Source organism: Rhinopithecus roxellana, chromosome 14, assembly GCF_007565055.1.
Source record: "Rhinopithecus roxellana isolate Shanxi Qingling chromosome 14, ASM756505v1, whole genome shotgun sequence".
Taxonomy (NCBI): Eukaryota; Metazoa; Chordata; class Mammalia; order Primates; family Cercopithecidae; genus Rhinopithecus; species Rhinopithecus roxellana.
The window spans coordinates 35,711,044-35,738,659 of record NC_044562.1 but is presented as its reverse complement, the minus strand read 5'-3'; the positions used below and the strand labels follow the sequence as shown (position 1 = coordinate 35,738,659).

Sequence of the window (27,616 nt, the reverse complement as noted above, 5' to 3'; positions counted from 1 at the left end):
AGGTTGAGCTTTGCCTAGTTTCAACACAACTGGGAACATGCACATCAGGTGACTCAAATTTTTCAAGCTTCTGCCCATGCCTGTGTCTACAAATGAGCAAAATGGGCTGTGAGTATAATTTGGGAGTTACTGTCAAAGATCAAAAAAGATGGACACTAGTTAAAGGTCAAGGTCAGGTGGTAATCCGTAATATACTGCTGCAGAAGGGAAGAGGGTCCAGCATGACCTGAACTCAACTTAGATTTGTACAGGGGGGACTGGGCATTTTAAAGAGAGAATTGGGGAATAAGGGGAAGGATGAGCAGGGACTCAGTTGAGTCAGGGTAGCGAAATATTATAAATTGTTGGTCAGTGTAAATGATTCAATCCTCCAGTAGAGACTGGGAGGCAAGCTATTCCTCCTGATATTTACATTGGAAAGGAATGTTTCCAGGTCCTCAATTGTAGGAGATACATAGGCATCTCAAAGGGATAAAGGAAGGATCCACAATTGTAAGCCCTTTGTAGTAAATGCTCTAAAAAAGGTGTTCAGGGCTTATCAGGTGTGGGCTAGAATAGTCAATTCTTTTGGCAGCCATGAGCTTCCCCAGGCAGAATCTTAAATGGAGTTGGGGTCATCCTAGGGATGCAGGGTTGAGCTAGTGCTTATTCAAGTCTTTTCATAGGATGGTGGGAGAATTTCATGTGCATTGACAGCCTGTGGATTTTACAGGTCAAGCATGAGACCTAGTCAAGGAGTTCCGAGGAGCCTGGCTAGCATTTGATCAAAGAGAGAATCTTTGTCATTACAAATACATTTTATTAAGTAGGCAAATTCACAAATATGAAGTCACAAATAATGAGGGTCGACTGTATTTTCACATTGTTATTTAATATATGTAAATTGCTTAGAACACTAAGCACTCAATAAATGTCTCCTTAAATTGTAATGTAAAATGTAGGAAGTGTTGAGTTACAAAGCTGTTTGTTTTGATCTTTATCAGCCTGCCTCAGGTTGCTATTTTAATATTTGGTCTTCTTTTTGTTTTGTATTTTCAGTTTTCCAGTTTACTGCCAAGCTTCCACTTTTTCTCACTGTTAGTTTGTGGTACTCTGGCCTTTTAATCCCAGCCCTCCTGCACCCACATTCTTTGCAAACATGTTTCAGTTGACTATTTAACAAGGCTGAGTGAGGACTTGAAGGCACTCTGAGTTGCTAGCTCTATTATGATCATTTTATTTATTCACATTTTGCTTTTAGACCCAAGATCCTGCCTGTGTTCCGGGTAGTTGAGGTTGTTAGGAGTCTGCCTTTTATGTGTGGTGGATTTTTATGACCATTTGGGGACAATGTTCAATTTATTAGTATATTTTTTATCATTGAGGGTTTTGGCCAAGAACTTTTTTTGTTTAGGAGCTGTGACCTGGCCATGATCCAACCTAGGTGAGATGCTCAGACCACATGATTTTCATACAGACACAGATTGTGGTGAATCTTATGGTACAGCTTACAGCAGACTCCATGGTAGATTTTATTTAGATCTCACCCCTCCACTAAATAGCCAACTGAATTTCATGACTACAAAGAAAGGAACTATCACATGATGAATTATTTTATATTATTTTTGGCAATATACAACAAATATTTACATTATAAAAATATTCTTGACTTTTGAAGTCAAAATTTGGGTGTCACTCGAGGACTTTGCCTGGCTAAGGTGCAAAATTCTTGTGAATTTTAAAAACAGCTTATATATAAATCTTTACAGAAAACTAGGAGGTGAGGAAAATCCCTCATGAACTTGGATGTTATGAATTGCAGTCTAGGGGTTTAAATAGGTTTCACTTATGTTCATGTTGGATTGTTAGAATAGGTATTTCATGAAGAATTTTATTTCAGATAAGCTCATGATAGATTTTACCATTTTATTTTGGTTCAATTATATAAATACTATTTAAAATCCAGCTCTTACTAAGGGTTAATATGGTAATGAATTCTAGTATTGCCTTTCAAAACAAAGATAGATTTTTTTTTTACTCTTTTTTTCATGTTCACTTAAAAAATCTTGCTGCTGTCTTTATATCAATGTTTCATAATTCTATTAGCCACATTTTGTTGACCTGCATATTCCTACAAGCCTGAATTTTAAGTTACAATTTTGTATTCAATATTAGTAGTATTAAAACAAACATATCAAAGGAAATAAAAACCCTAAAATTTAATGTTTCACAAAGGAACTCTATGTGTTAAAACAATGTCCTTTTAGAGTTAGCATATGTGTGGGAAATGCATTTTAAATAAAAATATATCTGACCTGGAAGAGTAGACAAATCTGCTTTACAGCAAGTTGAAAGTGTAGAGAAATATTTATCTTTCAGTTACCAGAATAACAAATTAAGGCAGCAAGGAAAGAAAAGGGAGGAGATGAAAGGAAATAAAGGAAAACCAAGAGGTAAGTTAAGAAAGAGCTATTGCTTATGAACTTCTTCCTAAAAAATGATACGGGAAAAAAAAGAGATAAGAAACAGAAAATTGCATGCGACTTCAGTGTTTATGTTTTGATGGAAATGTACAAATCATTTTCATGCTTTGCAGTGCTGTCATGCTCCATCACTTTAGTCCATTTTCACCTTCCAAAGAAATTCTGAATGGGACTTCCTTCTCTGGCAGTTAATTAATCTTTCACAAGCCTGCAAGCCTGCTCTTGCAGCCTGTCTGCCAGGGATGCCCCACACCTTAAGACAGTGACTCATGAGTAGATTTCTTACCCTCTGGAGCAGTACTTTCTTCCCTTGAGCTATCTGAAGACTTAACTTTTCTACTTTGTTTGGGAAACTATGTGAGCTGTAATATATCACTGAAGAATTGCTCCTCCCCCCACCCCCACACCCCACCACCATAAGTGAATATATAGTACTCCTGGATAAATTAATTGGTTGATAATGACAACAAAGTCTGAATATAAATTATGAATGTGGACAGTATTTTACCAATAGTGTATATCATATAAATGTAAGGACACATATTACTAGATTATAAATTCTCTGTGTATATACATATGTTAGATTACCATTGTAATAACACAAATGTACTTATATTTATAATAATGTTGCATTTGGCCAGGCGCTGTGGCTCACGCCTGTAATCCCAGCACTTTGGGAGGCCGAGGAGTGAGGATCACGAGGTCAGGAGATTGAAACCATCCTGGTCAACACGGTGAAACCCCGTCTCTACTAAAAAAAATACAAAAAATTAACCAGGTGTTGTGGCGGGTGCCTGTAGTCCCAGCTACTCGGGAGACTGAGGCAGGAGAATGGCGTGAACCCGGGAGGCACATCTTACAGTGAGCCGAGATTGCGCCACTGCACTCCAGCCTGGGTGACAGAGTGAGACTCTGTCTCAAAAAAAAAAAAAAAAAAAGTTGCATTTGCTTAAAAATACTAATAAACCTGCAAATAAAAAGAATTTTTAGTCTAATTGATGGAAGATTTGGTATGTTAAATTTTTTAAAGGTTACAGCATAATTCTTTACAGATTGAAATGCCTCAGTTAAAACAAAACCATATGGCCAGGGATGGTGGCTCATGCCTGCAATCCCAGGACTTTGGGAGGCCAAAGCTGGAGGAGTTCTTGAGGCCACAAGTTTGAGACCAGCCTGGGCAATATAGCAAGACTCTACCTCTACAAAAAAAAAAAAAAAAAAAAAGTGTGAAATTTAAAAGTTTGGTATACATTATTTTCATGTGCAAATGTTTCCATCTGTTGTCATTTCCATTTAATCTGAATTAACTTATTTTCAGCCTTTCTTGTAGAAAACGTCTGCTGTCAATGGTGTTACCATATTTTATTTATCTAAAAGTGTTTTATTCTCATTATTGAGGGAATTCTTGGCTGAATATTGAATTTTCAGCCCTCAAAAAAGTGAATCTGTCTCCATTATTTCTGTTAAAATGTCAGTTGCTATTTGTATAATTGCTCTCTGCACATTATGTTTATCCGTGGCTGCTTTAGAGATTTTGTTTTGTTTTGCTTTTGACAGTTTGACTATTATATACTTAGGTGCATTCTTTCTGTTATTAAGCCTGTTTGGATTTTGCTGAGCTTTTTCAATCTTGATATGAATGTTGATAGGAATGTTGATATGAAAAATATCAATGTTATTTTTCATTAAATTGGGGAACATTTTAGCCATTATTTCTGCAAAAATATTTCTACCTTATCTATCTCCCTCCTTCTCTTACCCCTCTCTGATAACACAGTTATACTTAGGTTAGACCTTGTAATATTTTTCTACTGATTATTGAGACTGTAATCCATGGTTTTTCAATATTTTTTATGTTCTTCAAATCAGATAATTTCTATTAATCTCTTCATTCTCACTACTTTTTTTTCCTTCAGTAAGTCTGGTATTTTGCTCACCCAGTTCACTTTTATTATTATTATTATTATTATTATTATTATTATTATTATTATACTTTAAGTTCTAGGGTACATGTGCATAACGTGCAGGTTTCCCAGTTCACTTTTTAATTTCACATATACTTATCCATTCTTGCATAGACCTCTTTTTTGTGGTTTGCATTTACCTTCTGAGATTCTCTATCTGCACACCCATTATAACTATGTTTCTTTAAATCTTTGAACATAGTAATAGTACATCATTTGTAGTCTTGGTCTTTGATTTCCAGTGTTTGATTCAGAGTCTGTTTCTGTTATATATATATATTTATTTTTCTTGTGTATGGCTTACATTTTTACCTCTTCACACATGTACATATGTAGCATTTAAAAAAAATTACATGCTGGGGTTGGGTGTGGTGGCTCATGCCTGTAATCCCAGCACTTTGGGAGGCCAAGGTGGGTGGATTACTTGAGGTCAAGAGTTCGACACCAGCCTGGCCAACATGGTGAAAACCTGTCTCCACTAAAAATACAAAAATTAGCCTGCTGTGCTGGCACAGGCCTGTAGCCTCAGCTACTCCAGAGACTGCAGCAGGAGAATCGCTTGAACCCAGGAGGCAGAGGTTGCAGTGAGCCAAGATCATGCCACTGCACTCCAGCCTGGGCAACAGAGCAAGACTCCATCTCAAAGAAAAAAAAAAATACATGTTGGATGTTGTTAATGACTAATTTGGAGAAATCTATATTAGATTGTCTCCTAGAAAAGGTAGTGAGTTATGTTGTAATGAGCAGTTTAATTATGGGAAGATCATTTTTTCTCTTTCAGGCATGGTTTTATTCATTGGTAATAGAACTGAACTTTTGTTTTGAACTTAGTTTATGAACCTTACCCTTACTCCTATAGTGGAGCCTTTCTTGAATCTCCAAGTGAGAGTCTGAGGTATGCAGTAAATTCTCTCCATTTCACCCAGGATTAAACTCCAGAGTATTCTTTCTAGCAGTAGCTAATCTCTGGTATTATTGTTCAGCTCTCAACTATAGAGCAGGAAATCTCTGCTAGACCTTGTGGAATTTTACTCTATAAAAATGCCATCTAGACCTTCACCCAAAATTCATGGTGAATCCTCTCACAAACTGCTGTCATTCCCAGCTGAGCTCCTTTTTGTCAGCTACCCTACACTCCAAATTTTAAGCAACTCAGAAGCCTAGACTTTTCTCACTGCTTCTCAACTCAGTGAAACTTCAGTTCTACTGGACTCTATTTCTGTATTTGATAGTAAAAAGTGCATCCAAGCAGAAAGTCATGGAGGTTACAGAGCTCATTTTGAGTTTTTCCTTCTCTTAAAGATTATAGTCCTGTGCTATGTGTTTAGTTCAATGCCAGTAAAAACTTACTTTAGGTAATGTGTGTAATTTTACAGTTGCTTATTGTAAAAGAAGTACAGAAACTGGTTACTTTATCATAGCTGGAAGCATAAATCCTAACAAGCCATTTTTATTGTTAGATAAAAGAGACAAAGCAAATTGCCATAGGTCAGGCAGAATGAAGGTTGTGAAGGAGGCAGGCGCATTCAGAGTTAAAATAGAGCCTGTGACATTAGGGCTATTGCAATATACTACATCTGTACTTGAAAGTAAAGTAAAAAAATGGAGAAGAGATAAACTTCAGGGATCAGGTCAACAGCACATGAGGTGAAAATATTTTGTGGGAGACAACAAATCTGAATAGAAGTCAGTGGCTTTCTCTCCATCTGCTAATTAATTTTCCCATTTTCCCGCCTTTTGCCATTAATCTTTAGAAAATAGCCATCCCCCAAGAGCTGTCTTCATAAGTCAAAATAAAAAGAAACCAATCAGATTTTATAAAGAGTTGCAAAAATTGAAGAGATAATGAATAAAACCCCAAATTTCAGTGAAGAACATGCAGTGCATAAAGGAATCACCTAAGTAAAGATATGAAATCAGTAATTCAGACAAAATACTCTATTTGCAAAGAAATTACTGAAATGCTATATTTTAAATTGTTTTATATAATAAAATGTCAAAAGAGTTAAAATATTTTATTATGATTTATAAGATAATAGATGCAAATGAAAAGCAGACTGAGAAAGATCAGGAAACAAGTGAGCTAGAAAACAGAAATAAAAGCTTTTGATTGCCCTCCCCCTACCCAACACACAAGTAGAATAAACATAATTGAGAGTTATGAAGAACAGATATTAAAAATGAAAAAATAAAGATTGTAGAGAAAATGTTAAATGTAAAGGCAAATTAGACAAAAAAGAACATAATGTTTCTAAACAAAATAAATGGACTAAATTGAAGAGAAAGAAAAAAAAGACACAGGGGAAGAAACTTGCCTGGAATAATAAAAGTCTAGGAATAATAGCTGGGGCTTTCTATTAGGGTATGCTGTGCTAAAATTTTTGAACTTCAGTATTTGGGAAAGAAACTGTAAGGGCTCTTGGGCATAAACACCAAACAAGCCCTAAAGAAGGTTGGGTGGGAATAATTGGAGAGATTGGACTGACCTCAGACTTTGCAGTACTCTAACAGTGAACCGTTTCTCCACAAACATTTGAGGAGGTCAGGTGGCCCAAGAAATTATGATCAGTGAAAACTGCCATTGAAGTACTGAATAATCATTGAACTGTCTAAAAGTATGGATGCAGAGGATTACACATATATTAAACACTAGGAAAATGGGGAAGGAGGGACACTGAATTTCAGCTTTGTGATTACAGATCAAAATATGTTATGATTTTTGATATTCTAAATTTAACAATAAGATTTCTTACATTTCAGAGGTGAGTAAAAAGAAAGTAGGAGGAATATAAATACATTATTTTCCTTTTTTCAATATACTTTTTAAAAATGAAATGTTATTAAAATAGCATACTTTAATATTTTTCTTAATGATATCTTTTAGATAGTGATAGCTCTTGTCTTGTAGCAAGAAAGTATCTACTTGACTTTCAGCAAAGCCTTTAGTTATTTTATTTTATTGTTAAATGTCATATAATTTAATTTAATAATTCACCATTTTAATATAATAGGAATACAATTCTTAATTTTTATCTCTTTCTTTCTCTCCTACCTCACCTCACTGTCTCTCCATAGATCTATAACCAGAGTAATTATACTAATATTTAAAGATGATTATTTCAAGATAGTGGGCTTTGGAATAGAAACTTTAAAAATGTTCATACTTACATTTTTAGATTCATTAAAAATAACAGATAAAATTTGTACATAAAAGTAATTTTTAAAAAGAAATAACTTATTTTGTGAGTGTTGGCACTCCCTTCAAAAAAGATTAAACGTCATAAGTAAAACCCAAGTATACTTCTAAATATTCAAATAAGTTGGTATATTTCTTGGTTCAGCAAACTTTTTTCAAAGGGCTATGAGTTAAATATTTTTGATTTGTGGACCATATTGTCTCTGTTGTGGCTATGTAACTCTGCTACTGTAGTGGGAAAGCAGCAATAGACAATGTGTAAACAGATTGGCATATTCCAATAAAACTGTATTTACAGAAATAAGCAGTCATTTCAGCATCATGGTTTTTGACCCCTGGTGTACACATCATCAACTTTAGTGGTTAAAATATTATCAGCCTATCTGTGAAATATTGAGGTAAGGAAACTAATTCAAAATATTCCTGATGTATTGATTTTATATTCTTGCTCCAAATATTTATTACTGTAATACTTAGCTTTGATGAGAAAGGGGAAGTGTTGCTAAATAATTTACATACATATTCATATACATGCAAATTTTTATATCTTTTGATGTCTCAAAAATGCCCACATTTAAGGAAGGAAGGGCATATTTTGCTTCTTACAGTTCATATACACTGTACTCAAGTTGACTTCTTCCTTCCCATTTTACATTTCTAACTTTGATCTCAGAATGTAGGAGCTGGACAGGATCACTGAGTGCATCAAGTAAATAGTTTCATTCACACAAGAAGAAAATTTATGACCACTAAAATTAAACAATTTTTTACGGTTACCATGCTAGTTCTTGCCAGTCAGGACTGGAATTCAGTCTCCTGGCTCCCATTGCAGAGTTTTGCCTGCTGCACTATATTATTGTACATGGCTTGGTTCAAGCCACAGAAGAACTAGTTAATCAAAGATTAACTATCTGATTTATCTATATATATTATATATACATATATTTTTTTTGAGAGAGAGAGCGCCTTGCTCTGTCACCCAGGCTGGAGTGCAGTGGCTCAATCTCTGCTCACTGCAACCTCTGCCTCCCGGGTTCAAGCAATTCTCCTGCCTCAGCCTCCCGAGTAGCTGGGATTACAGGCGTTATGCCACCACGTCAGGCTAATTTTTGTATTTTTAGTAGAGACGAGGTTTCACCATGTTGGCCAGGCAGGTCTCGAACTCTTGACTTCAGGTGATCTGCCTGCCTTGGCCTCCCAAAGTGCTTGGATTACAGGTGTGAGTTGCAACGCATGGACAACTATCTGATTATTATATTAGGAATGCATTTATATTGACTCCTCTGTTTTGAGTACTTATTAGTTATCCTGATTCTATTTTTTCTCTATTTTAAAAATAGGTTTATAAATAAAGTTATTTAAGACCAATCAGTCATTACACATGAGAAGTGATATTGCTCTATGTATATCCTATTTCATCGAGAAACAGCCCTTTCATAAAATGGCAAAAAAACACAGCTGCATTTGTCCCTTTCTTCTGGGTCATTTCTAATAGTTTAGATTAGTGGTTCTCAAACTTTAACATGTGTCAGCATCACTTGAAGAGCTTGCTAAAACACAGATTGTTGGGGCCTCCTCCAGAGTTTCTCATTCAATAGGTTTGGGATGAGGCTTGAGAATTTGCATTTCAGACACGTTTCCAAGTGACAGTGATACTGCTAGTCTGGGTAAAAAACTTTAAAAACCACTGGTTTAAATTCTCAGCCCTAAAGGCCTATTATAATTACCAGGGGAGGCATGAATCCACTAATTAATTCCCAGGCTCCATCATCAATCAGCTTAGAATGTCTGGGCCTTGAGACTGGGTATGAGTACTTTTTTCTTTTTATTTTTGGTTTAATTAATTAATCAGTGCATTAATAATTGTACATATGGGGTACAATTTGATACTTCCATACATATCTGTGGTGTAGAGAGATCCAATCAGGGTAGTGAGTGTATTCATCACTTCATGCATTTACCATTTCTTTGTGGCAAGAACTTTCAAAAGCCTCTCTTCCAACTGTTTTGTAGTATACAATATTTTACTGTTAACCATAGTCACCCTACTGTGCAACAGGACACCAAAATTTATTCCTCCTATCTAATTGTAACTTTGTACCCACTGACCAATCTCTCTCTATTTTCCCCTTCCTTTTCCCTCCCCCAGTCTCTGGTAGCCACCGAAGTGCCTCAGTTGATTCCAGTATATAACCAAGTCTGAGATACAATTAAGAAAAGTAATGACTAAAAGAGTTTGTCTTATGAATTAGTGCAATATTGTCTTAACATATTCCTCTATTATGTGGGGATAATTTTTATACTGTCATTTCATGGTAAAGAATAAATGTGATAGAATAAAGATGACTTTACGAAGGGATTCCATAAATTGAAGGTAATTTAAGTTTAGTTGTATGCTACTAATCCTATAAAGTGGTGAGAATATAAGGTAGCTGTAGAATTTTACTTTTAAAATGTTGTTGTAAAATTTTTACCATTAATAAAATTATTTTATGCCTCAGTTCCTTAAATTATTTTTATTAGCCTTGTATAGACAGCGTAGATACTAACTCCTAAAATTCTTAATTTCTCTCTTTACAGTGAAAGATGCAGATGTACACTGTATGGACATACAGATTCTGTGAACAGCATTGAGTTTTTTCCTTTCTCCAATACTCTTCTCACAAGTTCCGCAGACAAGACCCTGTCTATATGGGATGCAAGAACAGTAAGTAAATCATCCACTTTTTTCCCGGGTTTTGATAAGTCTGATTATTCTTGGTAATTCTTTGGGTATGGAATATGACTTAAAAAGTGGTTGTGTAAGGGCATTCAGGGCAAAAGAACAGTAAAAGGTTCATAATTACAAGATCCTTTCTATGCACTTGTATCCATTCTGCCTCCCAAATGTGATCAGGTAAAAATAATATAATTATCTCATTAAACATTATTTCAACAATTGTTTATAGAGATAGAAGCTCTGCTGGTTCACAGGATACAAATGGGAAACACACACTGTGCCTCTCCTTAAGGATCTTATAGCTAGGTAAAGGAAGAGAAACAAGAGATCATTTTGATGAAATGAGACATGCGTTAATAAAATGGAAGACTATGTAAGTCCAGGGGGAAAGCAAGAAGGAGAACCCATATCTGCTGGAAGAGTGTGGATGGCTTTCAAAGGAGCCTATGCTTGAGCTAAGATCTAGAGGGTAAATAGGAAGTATAGGTTATCTGGAGAGGGGTAGGTTCTAGGAGAGGGCAATACATGCTCAAAGTCATAGAGATGTGAGGCTGCAGTGGCATGTTCTGCCAGTAATGATATAAATGGATAGAGCTTAAGGAAAAAGAGGCATGATAGGCAAGAGTGTACAGAGAGACAAAAACAAGATCATGACATATTAGACCAAAGTGTTAAACTATTTCTGAGGGAATTAAAGAGCATTAAGCAAACAGGGCAACATAATTAGATTTACATTGTCAACTGAAGAATGGCAAGGTTCATAAATTTGGAAAATAAATTCCTCATAAAGGGTTACAGTCTGCAGGGTCACTCTTCAGACAAGCTGAAAATCATAGCCTCCAGCCAGAAGCCAGAAACAGATACTTCAAGGGAGGAGCAAGGGGAACAGGAATTTATGCTGAGTTGGCTATATCAATATTTCATAAGCTTGAGGAGGAGTCATGATTATTTATGAAAGGTGAATCATGCAGATGCGCGATATACATTCATGCCCCTTCATGGGTCCCATGTACCAAAAATGGCAGTTTAGCATGATCCAAGGCTGGAGTTTTCAGCTGCCTGACATCAGAAGGTAAAGTAGAGGACATGAAAACCCTTACTGCACATGCTCCACAGACTGGCCAGAACCACTTCATGGTCACTGGTCTCTTATCAGGCTAAAAGAGGAAGGGGAGTATCAGGTGGCTGGTTGATTTAACCTCCAAAACAGAGAAAATTACTTTAAAAAAACCACACATCTTCATACCTTATAATTTTTTTTTGTTTTGTTTTTTGAGACTGAGTCTTGCGATCTCTGCTCACTGCAACTTCCGCCTGCGCTGGTTGATTTCTTGAGGTCTTTTGAAAGGGTTGGTTTGGGCTGGGTGCAGTGGCTCACACCTGTAATCCCAGCATTTTGGGAGGCCGAGACAGGTGGATTACTTGAGGTCAGAAGTTCCAGACCAGCCTGACCAACATGGTGAAACCCCATCTCTACTAAAAATACAAAATTGGCTGGGTGTGGTGGTGCATGCCTGTAATCCCTGCTACTTGGGAGGCTGAGGCAGGAAAATCGCTTGTATCCAGGAGGCGGAGGTTGCAGTGAGCCAAAAATCACACCATTGCACTCCAGCCTGGGCAACAAGGGCCAAACTCTGTTAAAAAAAAAAAAAAAAAAAAAAAGGAAGGAAGGTCTGGTTTCTGTTTAGCCCTTAGGGAAGCAAGGCTAATGGTTATTATCAAGGGAGGGAGTATGAGGAGGCTTTTCTGAACACCATCCTGTCCTGGCTGAGAGCTCAGTTTTCAAGGTTACTCTGGGGTCCTGTTGGCTAAGAGACGCTTCGTTCAGTTGGCTGGGGGAGGGCCTTAGAATTTTACTTTTATTTCTCCCCTTTTTAGAAAGATGATCTTGATAAGGAAGAAAGGGAATCAGTCATGTGAGGAATCTAATATAATGGGCTATGAGTGGATGAGAATTTGAGCTAGGAAATAGTGAAGATGAAAAGGAGAGAATGCATTACACATAGGAAGTTTATCAAAATTTGGAGAATGATTGCAGGTGAAGATTATGCGGGGAGGAGGAGGAGTTTAGGGTGAGCAACTTTTCCAATTTGTCTAGGAATGAGGGTTTTCCTGAATCATGAGATTTTCTGAGCTAACATTGGACAGACCTGGATTACTATAGGTTCAAGAGTGAATTTGATTTGAAGAAAGTGTATTGGTCTGTTCTTACCCTGCTGATAAAGACATACCCAAGCCTGGATAATTTATAAAGGAAAAGGGTTTAATGAACTCACAGTTCCTTACAGCTGGGGAGGCCTCACAGCATGTTGGAAAATGAATGAGGGAGCAAAGTCACGTCTTACATGGCAGCAGGCAAGAGACCGTGTTCAGGCGAGCTCCCCTTTATAAAACCATCAGAGTTCATGAGACTTATTCACTATCACGAGAACAGCATGGGAAAAACATGCCCCTGATTCAGTTGCTTCCCACTGGGTCCCTCCCTTGACATGTGGGGATTATTACGATTCAGGGTGAGATTTGGGTGGGGAACACAAAGCCAAGCCATATCACAAAGTAAACAAAATGTAGGGACTACACTTTCAGACAGTTTGGTTGTGAAGATGAATAGGGGAAAAGACTGTAGCTCTAAGATCAAATAAAGGATCTTCCTTTGTTCAGATAGGAGACAACATGTTTATTTTCTTATGGGTAAGATCATGGGAGATGTAGGAAAGAGAAGAGAGAACACAGAGTTTATTGAGCACGGATTATCATAACTTGAAGAATGCCAATATATATAAAACAAGGCCTCCATATTCTTCTTAGCAATATTTTATAAAGATTACAAGACAAACACTGCTGTTGACTCTATAAGAAAAGAATAAATATTCATAATTTCTGGTTCCTGGGTCAATAAGAAAGAGAAATGTAATTTCTCCCAATTTATTTCCCATATACAAAACATGAGTGATATAAATAAAGGAATATGATAATGGACATACAGATGATGTTAGGAGGGATGCAAGTTCAGTGTGTGAAGCCCTGTTTAGACCTCTGAGGCCAATTTATTTAGGATATATGAAGAACAAAATACGCTCAGCACCACACATTATAGAAAAAACTAAGGTAGAGTTACCCATGTCTTGGTCACCAACTTCACATGTTGCAGAGATTTAAACTTCTGGGGAAGCAGAAGTCGAGGGGGTATTGTGGAAAGAGTGCATCAGGCATGACTTAAAAATAAAATCAGGATGATTTGTTGTTGGGTACAAAGGTCCCACAATCTCCTCCTTGCTTTAAAATAGTTTCTTAGACATTGATGCAGTGGAATTTGTTCCTGCTAATGGAGCTTCAATGGAAAAGCAAGATTTTCAATATATTTCGCCCTAAAAACTTAGTTGTGAAGTGTGTATAAAAGTGATTGGTAGAGGAATATCCATAGAGAAAATATTAATTTAACAATGACCTAAATTCTATTGATGTCAAGGTTTATTTCTGTCTTTGTCAAGTGCTATAACTGAGTGTTCTAGGAAAGTCTATTTCTTATTTACTTTCTCTTATGTGAAAAACAGAAGCACTAATGCTTAGCAGTAAAACTGCTCTAATTTTAAGAAGTTATCTCTCATGTATGCCTGCCTTGAATGCATACAACTGTTTATTGATGGTGACCTTCCTCCCTGAGTTTCTGAGCTCTTTCTGTGCTATCCTTATTCACTGCAGTATCAGGAGAAAAAGAGGGATTTGGCACAGCACAATACCTTCAGCATAGTGCAATAGCATATGCATTGAATGTAAGAGCATAGAAGGGCTTGCAAATCCCATTTGTATGACTTTAATAAACATAAATATTTTTAAATTGACTTAGTGGCAAATTAAAATTTATATCACTAGAATTATTATTGCAATTTTATTATTATGCATGCTAGCTTTATATTAATTAATACTAGAAAAAGGGCTCTAAAGTATTTTGGTTTAAATGAAATATTATTCATAAATATGATCAATGCATCATTAATTAGAAATAAAGTTCATTTAATGAGTTTATTTTCTAAAAATATTTTCAAACCAAGTAGAAAAAAATTAAATTGATAGCTATGTACTGTAGAAAACTAGCATATAATGCAAAGGGAAACTCATTCAAGTTATTAATTACTAGATAATATAAATTGTTAACTAAAATACTGATATAAAATTCTACAAGTTGAAATACAATAATCCAAGAATTAAACAGAATCATTCCACTAACATTGGATTAGGCAGCTGTGGCAACTTCATTTCAGATATACCTAATTTATTTAAAAAAACAAAAAAACAAAAAACTTTAAATCACCCAGATTTTTAAAAATTTGTATTGTTATATACATTGTTTTTAAAAGACAAAGACATGTGTTATATGTTGTCTATATAATATGGAATTATTAGTTGTATTTATCCCAATGGTTCATAAACAAGTTAAAATAAATTTACATTTTTAGTTAAATAGTAAGAGATTTTGAAAAGGGTAACCAGATTAGCTAAAGTGTTTTTCTATGTGGTAATAATAAGAACTGTATAACATATTGATATGGATGACATTATTTGATTTGCAATATCAACTGAATCCATGGTATACTGGCATGCTGCTGCTTTATAATTTTTAAAATATGTTAATTCCTTGATACATGATAAATTGTCAGGTTATACTGAAGGTCTGGACCTAAAAGGAGATTAATGACTTTCTTCTATTAGTGAAGCAGTAATAGTACATTCTGTCACCTCAATGTGATCAATTACTATTGAGACACCCTCTAAAATATTTTTTGATGAAATGTGAAAATGACCAGTGGATTATATTCCTATAAATTAATTTTAAACCTCCTTCTTCCACTCTCAAACATATACTAGTTTTAAATCATTAATCTGATCTAACACCTTTATTATCAAAAATAATGAATGTGGAGGCCTAAGTCAGTTTCCAAGTCAACTGGACATATCAGCTCTGAATTTTGTGGAGGATGAAAAAAAGGATATAAATCTCTATACTTACCAAATGGAGGCTATAAAATAACTTGCAGTTTGGAAACTCATGCAATTGCTCAGTTTTACAGGTCTGCATGTATTTTTCTTCAAAGTTATAAAACAGAAAAACTATATTATTAAAATTGAAAAATAAGATTTCTTTATTTTCAGAAAGTGATATATCACATAGCAAACTGAATGAGAAATTATAATGCCTACCTAAAGGCAATATGAAAAGTCTCAGTGTACATCCAGTGATTTGGAAGCCTGTTTAAAATAAATGCAATGAGATTGTTAGTCATTCACAAGCCCAATGAAAATATTAAGGCTTTTAAAAATTTTTAAAGAAAAGAATGTTTTAAACTTACAGTAAAACACAGAATGAGAATGAGATGAGTAATACATCTATGAGTTGTGTCAGAGCTGGGCTGGGAACAGTCAGAGTTGCTGACATTTTGTCTCTTGCCATGAGTCAGACACAGAGGGTTCATGACCTGGACTGCCTTTAGTGGCCATGCCTTGCTCCATAGACTAACTGTGGGCACTTGTCCAGCTTACAGCATTTGCCTGACTTAGCTTTGGCCAAAAGATCCAGTAACTTGTCACTGTGAGTTTCTGTGAAGTGGATAAACTAGGAACTCACAATAAGAGTTAACCTGTTGGCTCCTGTTTGGTGCCAGACCGATGTCTGCTCTATAGTTCATCCTGCACCCTGCATAGGCCTGCTGGTTTTCAGATAGGATCTGGTGAACTCTGAGAGGAGCCTGATATTCAGAATCCAGAATGTGGAAACAAAGGGAAGCTTGTACCTTTCTCTTTTATTCCTCAGCCATATTTGATTTAGTAATATGTACTGGAGATCTATGTGCTAGGCAACATCCTAGGTTCTAGAGAGGTGACTGTGATAGAATCCCTGCCCTCAATGAACACACAGACTATCAGGGACAATGTATAAAGATAAATTATCTTAAAGTAATGTAGTAATTGCTATATATTCTATGTAACTATAGCTTTGATTTTTCTGTGCCAAAGCTCACTGTCTCAAGAGCTGATTGATGGTTAACACTTATTGAATATGTATTTTGTGCCATCATTTTACCTACAAAATCTACATAGCTTACTGGAATCTGATTGGGTGGATACCATTATTATTTTTATTTCACAACTGAGAAAGTGGAGCCTGAGAGAAGTAAACTAAGTTGCCCAAGAACAGCCCAGTGGTCAGTGACAGAGTGAGAACGCAGGCTGCCTCTCCAACTTCAGTCTTCCTTCTTCATGCCCTTGGCCATTTCCATGCCTCTATTAATCCACTTAGTGCCTTTGGGTTTCTACCACAGTAGTTTGCAAACTATTTTTTATAAAAATGTTTTAATCAATTACTACTGTGCTGGTATTTTATGTATGCAATAATTTATATATACACTGGAAATAAAAATGACAGAAAGATACAATTAGCAATATTAAAAATTCCATATGGTTCTTCTATAGCCTCTAATTTTGTTTGTTTCTGACCAAAACATAATAATGGCACTAAAATGATGGTTCAGTGAGAAAAGATGACTCAATATGCTTATATTTTCAAGTAATTCTGATTTAATAATTTTAATTAATGACTGTAATTTAGTGATTCACAAGTATGATCTATGATTGGATTTAGCAGCTATCAGAACTGCAAATGATCCCTTGACAAAAAATACAAAATTCTTAAAGGAAAAAATGTATGGTGGTCTGTACTTACCAGTGTGCAGGATGAACTTTCAAATTCATCCACTAATTATGCAAAGGAATTTTTGTTAACATTTTGCTAGGTTTTCCTCTTGTTCTGAGGTCAATCAGTTGGTTTTGCAAACTAATCAGAGGTTTTGAAATATTTTAATACTATGTGGAACAGTTCTTTTTCTACATTTCTTAAAGGTTCAGATACAAGGACTTTCAGAGGTTACTGCCCTTATGTAGATTTGGTAGAGGAAACACTAAAAATATCTGTTATCAAATGTGCTATATCATACAGCACATTTCTTTTGAAAATGGTGCCTTTTTTGTTTACTATTAAAATGTCAACTTTACTTTGATAGAATGATTAATGATATTATTATTTTCAAAATTACCTGCTTACAGCTCACTGTTGGCAAATGCCTATTATCACAAAAATGGTCAACAAATTAGGAATATTTGTGTTTTGGGGAGAAAAAGCATAACTCATATTTAAGGTCAACTTTTCTTTTAAATGCTTTGCTAAAAAATTGTGAAATTTAAATTTTGTGGGAGTAGAAAACAATTTTTTGGTCACTCTCTGACTTTTTACAAAATATTATAAAGATTCTAATCATCAAAAGACTAGTGTATTAATCTGTTTTCATGCTGCTGATAAAGACATAACGGAGACTGGGCAATGTACAAAAGACAGAAGTTTATTGGACTCACAGTTTCAGGTGGCTGAGGAGGCCTCACAATCATGATGGAAGGCAAAAGGTACTTCTTACACAGTGGTGGCACGAAAGAGACGCTTGTGCAGGGAAACTTCCATTTTTAAAACCATCAGATCTCATGAGACCCATTCACTGTCGTGAGAGCAGCACAGAAAAGACCTGCCTCCATAATTTAATCACCTCCCACCAGGTCCCTCCCACAACACCTGGAAATTATGGGAGCTACAAGATAAGATTTGGGTGGGGACACAGAGTCAAACCTTATCAACTAGTCAAAATAAAATTAACCAACTTATAAATATCCAAAGTGCTTGAAAATGCAATAATATATTACAATACAAAATTTAAAATAAGCCTCACTGCATTGATTTTATATACTGTATTGCACCTTGCTTTGAACACCTTGATTCAAAGACCTTCATGTTGCACTAATCCTATGCAGAGGATTACTGCTTTCTCACTAAATAAATGTCCACTACCATCGATTATTAAATACATGATGTCCTAACCATGTGAAGTTAACAAACATATAAAATGATCTTTCCTGTGACAAAACTTTCCCTTTACTATTTCATCTGCCTGACATGGCTTTTCCCCTCATCACCTAAAGAATTTGCATCCATCCTTAAAGGTTCACTTCACCTTCCCTCCAAAGCTCCCCATGCTTGTTCCTCTGGATTAGGCGTCCCAAGAGCAACCAAGAAAACTTTGTACCCCATAGAATTTTGCTAATTATTTCTTTGTAAAGTATTTTAAAATGTTGAACTTGGCGAGTGAAACATTTTTTTCTCCATAAAAAGACAAGCCTTGCCAATTAGCTAACATTTTGTGTAATTACTAATGGCTTCAGGAATAGGCTGCAAGAAGATATGCTTGAAAAAAATCAATGTACTTAATTGCATTTTTATAGAACTCTGGACTTATATCCTATATTATCTTGTATTTACATCAGACCGTATAGCACAATAGGAGCATGCGGCCATTCTGCCTGGATTCAGACCCCAAATTTGCTGCTTCTTTTCAGTGTGTCCTTGGGCATATTGTATAAAATATTTTTGCCACAATTTCCTCATTTGTAAAATGTGCATAGTAGTACTACTTATCAGCATAAGGATAAAATGGGCATTAAATGATCAATCATATGATGTGCCCAGAAAAGTGACAGATGAGAACTCAGTATCTTTTAGATATTCTTATAGCAGTTGTCATGCCATATAATTGCTTGGCTATATTTTGCTCTCATGAAACTTGGAGCTTTCTTCTCTACTACTTTCACAATGGTTGGATAATAGGTGCTCAACAGATGCTAAAGGAAATGAGGGAAAAATGGAGGGTGAAAAAGAAGTGAAGGAGGGAAGGAAGGAAAAAAGAATTTGTCTTACCATGGTGTTTCTTCTAACTCAAGACCTTGTGTCATGTTCTTCAGATATACCCTATTTCACTTTTATTTCTTTTCCTTTCTTTCCATTTATATTAATGCCAAGGCATAGTACGGAATTGTTACTAAATATTTAAGAAATACATAAATTATGCAATTTTGTTTCTCCAAGTTATTACCAAATTCTGTCCTCTTCCTTCTTTCCCAATAATGACATAGCCTTCCTTCTCTGCTACTATAATTTGATGACATGAACCTCATCAGACATTTCAAGTTATCTTTCAGTCAGTCCCTAACAGTGCGTCTGACATAATTTAATATTCCCCCTTCTCAGTTATCCCATTTTATTATGCCTTTTATTTCAGACAAACCTCTTTTCCCCTCATGTTTTCTCTGGGTATCTGTGTAACTTCCAGTATGTTATCACTTATGTTTAATAGACCTTTATTTTCCAAGTAACTTCTCTCACTTCATTAAAAATGTAGTAGGAGCTGTGTTCTAAGAAAAGTTACACTGATTAAGATGGATATCATACATTTTCAGAGTAGTATAAACAACAAAAGTAAAAAATACTGATTTTCCACAAACATGACTGACTGGTTTGGCTTTCACTTCTTTCCCTAGAGGAATATCATTTGAGTGGCTATCAATTGCTTCTTAAGGCATTCATTTAAAAAAAAAAAAAGGAAAAACAACTTATATGTGTTTTCTAAAATATATAAGATTTTCAGAACTTACAGTCATATCATTTAAATTTGCCATTAAGTTAAGGTATAAGTACCTAGGTTTTAAGTTAGTATAGACTATAAATCAGATGTTTTGCTTTTTAGGTAGAAAAGCATTTTATCCAAATAATCCAATTGTTTGAAAATTAAAAATAAGTATTTTTAACACACAGTAAAACCATTGTATCTTAAATAATAGATCAATTTACTATGCTATAAGGCTTTCAAAGATTGTTATTTAACTTTGCTAAAACTGTTGTGTATCTCATACCTTCCACATAAAACCTTTGCATACACATCACAATATCATTCCTTTCTTCTTTTCCTTCCAGTTACTATAAATGGTATTACACTGGCTAGCAGCGGGAAGACTAGATTTTCATATATAGGTATCAGCCTTTGAAAAAATGTCATATTCAATAATGGCATTAATGAATTTAATTCAATTAATTATAATGACTGTGTATGTCCATTGAAAAATAAATATAGATTAGTTTTATGGGATTATTTTAATTCTGTAAGAGGTAAAAATAATTTCTTTATCCTTCATGCATTTTATTTACGTTTCATTCAATAAAGATGTAATGTAGAGATATGGTGTTGGATGAGATAAAAATAAGTAAAATTCCCAATCAATTATTTAGAATAACTTAAATATTCTTAATACTCCTGTCATAGTTGAGGCACCAAGTTGTACTGTTTTGTTTTTATGCTGAATTTTCTGTTTTAGAATGAATTCTAGGATCATTAGAAGGAACAAGTGAAAAGAAAATACCAGATACAAAAATTCATCTTTTGAATTAAAGTAATATGGGCTAAATCATCTCAACAACTTTTTGCCATAGGCTTACCCAACTGATTTTTATTCATTACTGAAGTGGCTTCTTTGTAACAATTTTAGAGTAATTTTTTAGGACAGAAATTATGATCTAGAAGGGTATGAAATTAGGTATAGTAAATATAGATTTAATTCCTTTTGTATCCCTTAATAATATGTGTAATGAACATAAAATAGCTTAAATGATATTTAATGAAAATTGAGATCAATTACGTTCTTAGGGAAGAATAAGATAAGTGAATTGTAAAACATAATTACTTAATTCAATATTCTTGTAAAAGTTATATAATACATTCTAAAGTTAGAGATGTTTATTTCTTCTTTTGAATAATATCAGTGAGTATTTCTTCCTTTTATTCAGATTGATGTGAAATTATATGAATAGAAGGTTGATAAAGAGCTAAAACCAAAGATTGATGGAAAGTTGAAACCAAAGGAAAAGCATGCATCTAGCTTTTTAGGTGTGATAGAATCTAGAACTCTTAGAAAAACTATGTTTTTTGACTTACTTGAATTAAATAAGGAATAGGATTGTCACATACAAATATTGAAGGTAACTTAATCATAGAGTATATTTGACCAACAGGAAACCCCAGTGGATTGCCTCCAGTCTTTTCTGCCTTGAGCATAATAATGCAGAAAAATTATAGATTCTGAAGTCAGAGAGATTAGAGTCTGAGTCCAAGTTTTTTAAAGTTCTTTTACCACCTGGTTGTGAATTTTGAGGCATAATATTTAACACCTGCACAATTCGGCATTCTCTTTTTAAATGGGAATAATAATTAAATGACAGTATTAGCACTGGGAGTATTTATCTGGAAATCAGAAAGGGTCAGGTTTTTTTTTTATTTTTTATTTTTTTTTTTATTTTTTGGTAGCTGAGAATGCTAGGGACAAGTCTTCTCATGATTTGTAGTTCTCTCTCCTTGGTTGATGGGTTAAATGATGCTTAATGAAATTGAATAATTCCATTGCAAATTGCTTTACCCAGTGTTTTGTGTGTTGCTGTCACTTTCAAGAACTCAGTGACTATAATTCATTGCATCAATTTGTAATTCCACAGTCTGTATAGTGTTTATTTGACCTATCTTACTTGTAGTCTTTTAATTTTACTTCAACATATAGAAATGACTTAGAAGGGGTTGTTTGTTTTTTTCTTGTATATTCGTTTGAGTTCTTTGTAGATTCTGGATATTAGCCCTTTGTCAGATGAGTAGATTGCAAAATATTTTTCCCATTCTGTAGGTTGCCTGTTCCCTCTGATGGTAGTTTCTTTTGCTATGCAGAAGCTCTTTAGCTTAATTAGATCCCATTTGCCAATTTTTGCTTTTGCTGCCGTTGCTTTTGGTGTTTTAGACATGAAGTCCTTGCCCATGCCTATGTCCTGAATGGTACTACCTAGATTTTCTTCTAGGGTTTTTATGGTATTAGGTCTAACATTTAAGTCTCTAATCCATCTTGAATTAATCTTCGTATAAGGAGTAAGGAAAGGATCCAGTTTCAGCTTTCTACTTATGGCTAGCCAATTTTCCCAGCACCATTTATTAAATAGGGAATCCTTTCCCCATTTCTTGTTTCTCTCAGGTTTGTCAAAGATCAGATGTCTGTAGATGTGTGGTATTATTTCTGAGGACTCTGTTCTGTTTCATTGGTCTATATCTCTGTTTTGGTACCAGTGCCATGCTGTTTTGGTTACTGTAGCCTTGTAGTATAGTTTGAAGTCAGGTAGCGTGACGCCTCCAGCTTTGTCCTTTTGACTTAGGATTGTCTTGGCAATGTGGGCTCTTTTTTGGTTCCATATGAACTTTAAAGCAGTTTTTTTCCAATTCTGTGAAGAAACTCATTGGTAGCTTGATGGGGATGGCATTGAATCTATAAATAACCTTGGGCAGTATGGCCATTTTTGCGATATTGATTCTTCCTATCCATGAGCATGGTATGTTCTTCCATTTGTTTGTGTCCTCTTTTATTTCAAAAACTGGGCAAAGGATATGAACAGACATTTCTCAGAAGAAGACATTCATACAGCCAACAGACACATGAAAAAATGCTCATCATCACTGGCCATCAGAGAAATGCAAATCAAAACCACAATGAGATGCCATCTCACACCAGTTAGAATGGCAATCATTAAGAAGTCAGGAAACAACAGGTGTTGGAGAGGATGTGGAGAAATAGGATCACTTTTACACTGTTGGTGGGATTGTAAACTAGTTCAACCATTATGGAAAACAGTATGGCAATTCCTCAAGGATCTAGGTCTAGATGTACCATATGACCCAGCCATCCCACTACTGGGTATATACCCAAAGGATTATAAATCATGCTGCTATAAAGACACGTGTACACGTATGTTTATTGCAGCACTATTCACAATAGCAAAGACTTGGAATCAACCCAAATGTCCATCTGTGACAGACTGGATTAAGAAAATGTGGCACATATACACCATGGAATATTATGCAGCCATAAAAAAGGATGAGTTTGCGTCCTTTGTAGGGACATGGATGCAGCTGGAAACCATCATTCTTAGCAAACTATCACAAGAAGAGAAAACCAGACACCGCATGTTCTCACTCATAGGTGGGAACTGAACAATGAGATCACTTGGACTCAGGAAGGGGAATATCGCACACCGGGGCCTATCATGGGGAGGGGGGAGGGGGGAGGGATTGCATTGGGAGTTATACCTGATATAAATGATGAATTGATGGGTGCTGACGAGTTGATGGGTGCAGCACACCAACATGGCACAAGTATACATATGTAACAAACCTGCACGTTATGCACATGTACTCTAGAACTTAAAGTATAATAAAAAATAAAAAATAAAAAAAAAAGAAATGACTTAGAAATAAACTTGTCACTATTTTTTATTCTTTTATACATTCAACCCATTAAAACTTCAATAGTGATGACTTGGCTGTACTTTAAGATAGTTTTAACTTCAAATTCACTGTAGTACCACATGTTAATTATCATTTTTAGATACCACTGATGAAACTAGAAATTGAATGCAATATTTTTGGCAAGTGTTTCTGGCATTCTGCTGGGGTTGTTATTGTGATCCATGTAAGGTAAAACAACACCTCTTGTTATATAGATTTGTAGCATCAGAAAATTATTAGCAATTCATTAAAGTACATTTATAGTGGTTAACCACTGATGCACCATATAGTCATGGTGGCTTTTTTTCAACCATTTGGTATACTCAAGCATTTCATTCAATAAAGAAAATATTGTAAAAGAAGACAAACTGCCTTGCATACCCTACTGTTATGACACTTGTGCATTCTGTATATAAAGACAAAAACCTTAAATTTAATGATATAACAAAATTAAACTATAAACTTCTGTAAAAGATTCACTAAGATGGTCATTGGTTGTTTATTTGACTACCCAGCATCCAAGAAATATTCTTTTGAAGGGAAATTGACAATGTAATAAATTTGGTAAGAGGCAGGGCTGAAAAAATATCAGCAAATAGAAAATAATAAAGATTGAAGCATAATTTAACAGGGGAAAAAAGGTAGAATTTGTTTGTCCAAAAACAGTTTCTTTAGAAAAGCTAAAAACAAACTATTCTGAGCATTACTTTGCCTTACTGTTAGCATCTTCTTATAATTTCTACATTTACAATAACATATATACATACATGCATATATATACATATACATGTTATATATATACACACACACACAGAAACCATATATATGTGTGTATATATATATTATTATTAATTTAGAACTAATAAAAATGTCATAAAGTTAGCCTAGGAAAATTCAATGGAAAAATCAATAGCTGCTTCTTTGCTGACAAAACAAAAGCAAAAGTTAAAAGTCCAAATTAACAATATCAACAAAAATGTACTATACACACAAAAATGTTTGTATAATATAAAAGAATAAATCTGCATAATAACAGTGAAATGCATAAATAAATATTGACACGTGTGTAAGGATATGCCAGGTTCTTTCATTGAAAGAGACAAATTTCTTTATAAACTAATATATAGGATTCATGAAATTCCAAGGAGATCCTAATAATGTTTCTGCTTTGGGTGTATTTGGTAAACAAAGTTATTCTAACCTTTATATCTCATAGATAATAGCAAATGATAAGTAGAGCTGGTGGGAAAAGATTCATGAGAAAGACTAGCCTACCAGTTATTAATCTGTAAAGTTACTCTACAACAAATATTGTAGAACTGAGGAAAGATTGATAACCCAATCAATGAAATAGAAGTTAGAGCCCTTAAACAGACTCTTAATTATGTACTATACAATACAAAACACTTTATTTCTAATGGTAAGTCTTCTTGAGATTTCTTCAATAAATCAAAGTCATCATTTTTTTCCCTTCAGCCTTTCCCCATTTTGACTTGTTGCTGATTCTCAAATCCCTTTCTATCTAAATCTTGTATATCTTTTGACTTTGTATTTCTAGTTAAAGTTTCATCTGTTTCAAAGAATCTTTATTCCACTGTTTGATGAGTTTTTATTTTTAATATTTTTCATTATTACACATGTAAAACACTATTCAATGTAGGAAAGAGTAGACTTTAAAAGTACTTAAAAACACACCCTAAAAATAAATAATGATAAAATATTAGTATGATAACCTTTCCAATTTTTGTATGCTATAGATAAGATTTACATTTAAACCCTTCTATTCATAATAGCACACTATAAATATTATAGAAGTTAATTCTTCTTTACTGAATAACATACCTTGAAAATGATTTTAAATGTTATTGTATAAGCATTGTCATTCTTATTATCAATGTATGATGCATATATTATAGTTAATTATATAGATGTATCACTGTTTGCTTGGACAATCTCTTCCTATGAATATTTGAATTGTTTCTAAGTAATTGATCATCTAAACAAGAATGCAGAAACATCCTCGCAGGTTTATTTTTTCAAGTTTGTCAATTCATTTCACTGAGATACATTTATAGGTGGTATAATTTGCATTTTTAAAAAACATTTAAATCATATTGATAAAGGATCTATAAGATCCTTCCTAGCTATATACACTTTATATACATAAGATGATTCCTAGCTATATACACTTTCCAGAAATCCATCATGTCCACTTTCCCCCATTCTTACCACTTAAGTTTTAGAAGTTAGAGAAGATAGAACTATCTTGTCAGTGTTTTAGTATGTAAGTATTAGGATTGTTAGAATGTTTTATATTATTATTAAGCATAAGGCTACCATTGATATTAATTTCTATATCTGTAATTCACATTTACATTCTTTGATGCAGGATTTTGGACAGTCTTTTTCAAATTAGTATGGTAATCTGGTTTATTTGTTTTGAAATTCACACTAGTTGAATTTTTTGGCTAAATTTTAGTTATTTAATTTTTTCTGTTTGTCTTGGAAAATCAAGTGCTGCTTGGAATGTGTTGTGATTGTCTTAAAGGTGTAATATATGACTAAGTGTGTTATTTTAGTTAACTAATTAAAATATATATTTGTAAAATGACCCTTTGTTTTCCCGACCATCTTCTTAACTGTTTTCCGGAATTTTTGGCATCTGGGATTTGCAGCACACATTTTTATGATGTGTGGGATTGTAGGGAGCTAGCATACTCTTGTGTCTAAATTCCTTTACTTGGTCCCCAGTTACACTGAACTATCCATGCCTTTTCCATATTTTCTGTATTCCCTGGAATTTATGTATCTAATTATAGGAAAATGGTGGTGAGTTTGTGATGAAATGACATAGAATAACAAGGAGCAGAACTAGTCTATTGTATGTTTTGGATGGGCTCATGGTGTTTGAATCACACTGCTGTCAATGTCTTGGTTCCTAAAAGCCACAGAACTCAGGATCACTGCGCAGATAGATAATGGAGCCTTTTCCCAATCGGTTACTACTTCATGAAGCAAAGCTATGGCTTGACATACTAAAGCATGAATAGAATTCTCTACTCGGCCAAATTGGGAATTAGGTTGTCTGTTGGTATTTTTTAATGTTTGCATGCTTTTTTCTCTTGTATCTTTGAGGATGATACATATATCCTAATACTTAGTTATAATTTCATAACAAATGCCTCAACCCAAGATTTTAATTTTGATAAAATGCATTTGATAAAATGTTAAAGGATATTTAAGAGTATTCTTAAATAAGAATCTTCTATATCTCTGATGTATTAACATTGAAATCACTTGATCTGAAATCCTGAATAATTTTACTGTTTACTATAGTATGTGTGAAAAAAAAATTATTTTTGTGAAAAATGTGTGTATGTGTGTATATATTTGTGTGTGTGCATGCATGTGTATGCGTTGAATGATTCTGTAGCATTCAGTATGATATCTGGCCCAAATCTTTACTGTTGAATGTAATACAATCAATCATTCAACACATAAGTACTGAATGCCTACCATGTAGCAGGGAATATTCTATGGATACAGTTTTTTTAAAAGATAAAATCTCTGCCTTTGGGAAGACTTTTAGTAGAAGGAGAAAGATAAGAAAATAATGAGTATGTTAGATGATACATGTTATGGAGAAGAAATCAGGAATCAGGGAAATAATGTAAGATATCTTTTGCTGGTGGGAAAAAAGGATGTTGTGATTCTAATTAAGATGCAGTTAGGAACAAAGTTCTAAAGAAGGTTTGGTGGTGAGCCTTACCAATATCTGGGGGAAGAGTGTTCCAGAGAGAGAAAACTGCAAGTACAAAAACCCAGAAGTAGTAATGTGCCTGGTATGTGTTTGAGGAGCAAGCAAGGAGCAGCGGGAGTGGATGAGTGAGGAAAGAGGGGTTGGAAAATAGAAAATGAGGCCAGAGAGTGTTGGTGGGTAGGAAGAGTGGGACAAATTCTAGGCTATTTTGATGACTGGCATTTACTCAGGGTGGTATGGGAGGATATTGGAGGGCTTTGAGCAAAGAGGTGCATTA

The 27,616-nt window shown here is 34.5% G+C and overlaps 1 protein-coding gene across 1 annotated transcript in view; it reads left to right on the top strand.

The window, feature by feature from the left end:
• LOC104669232 (sperm-associated antigen 16 protein) overlaps window positions 1-27,616 on the top strand; it is a 677,326-nt gene that overhangs the window by 256,314 nt on the left and 393,396 nt on the right. Inside the window, exon 4 of the mRNA XM_010372153.2 lies at window positions 10,203-10,329. Within this exon, the coding sequence (XP_010370455.1) occupies window positions 10,203-10,329 (127 nt within the window). The remainder of the gene's footprint in view (window positions 1-10,202; window positions 10,330-27,616) is intronic.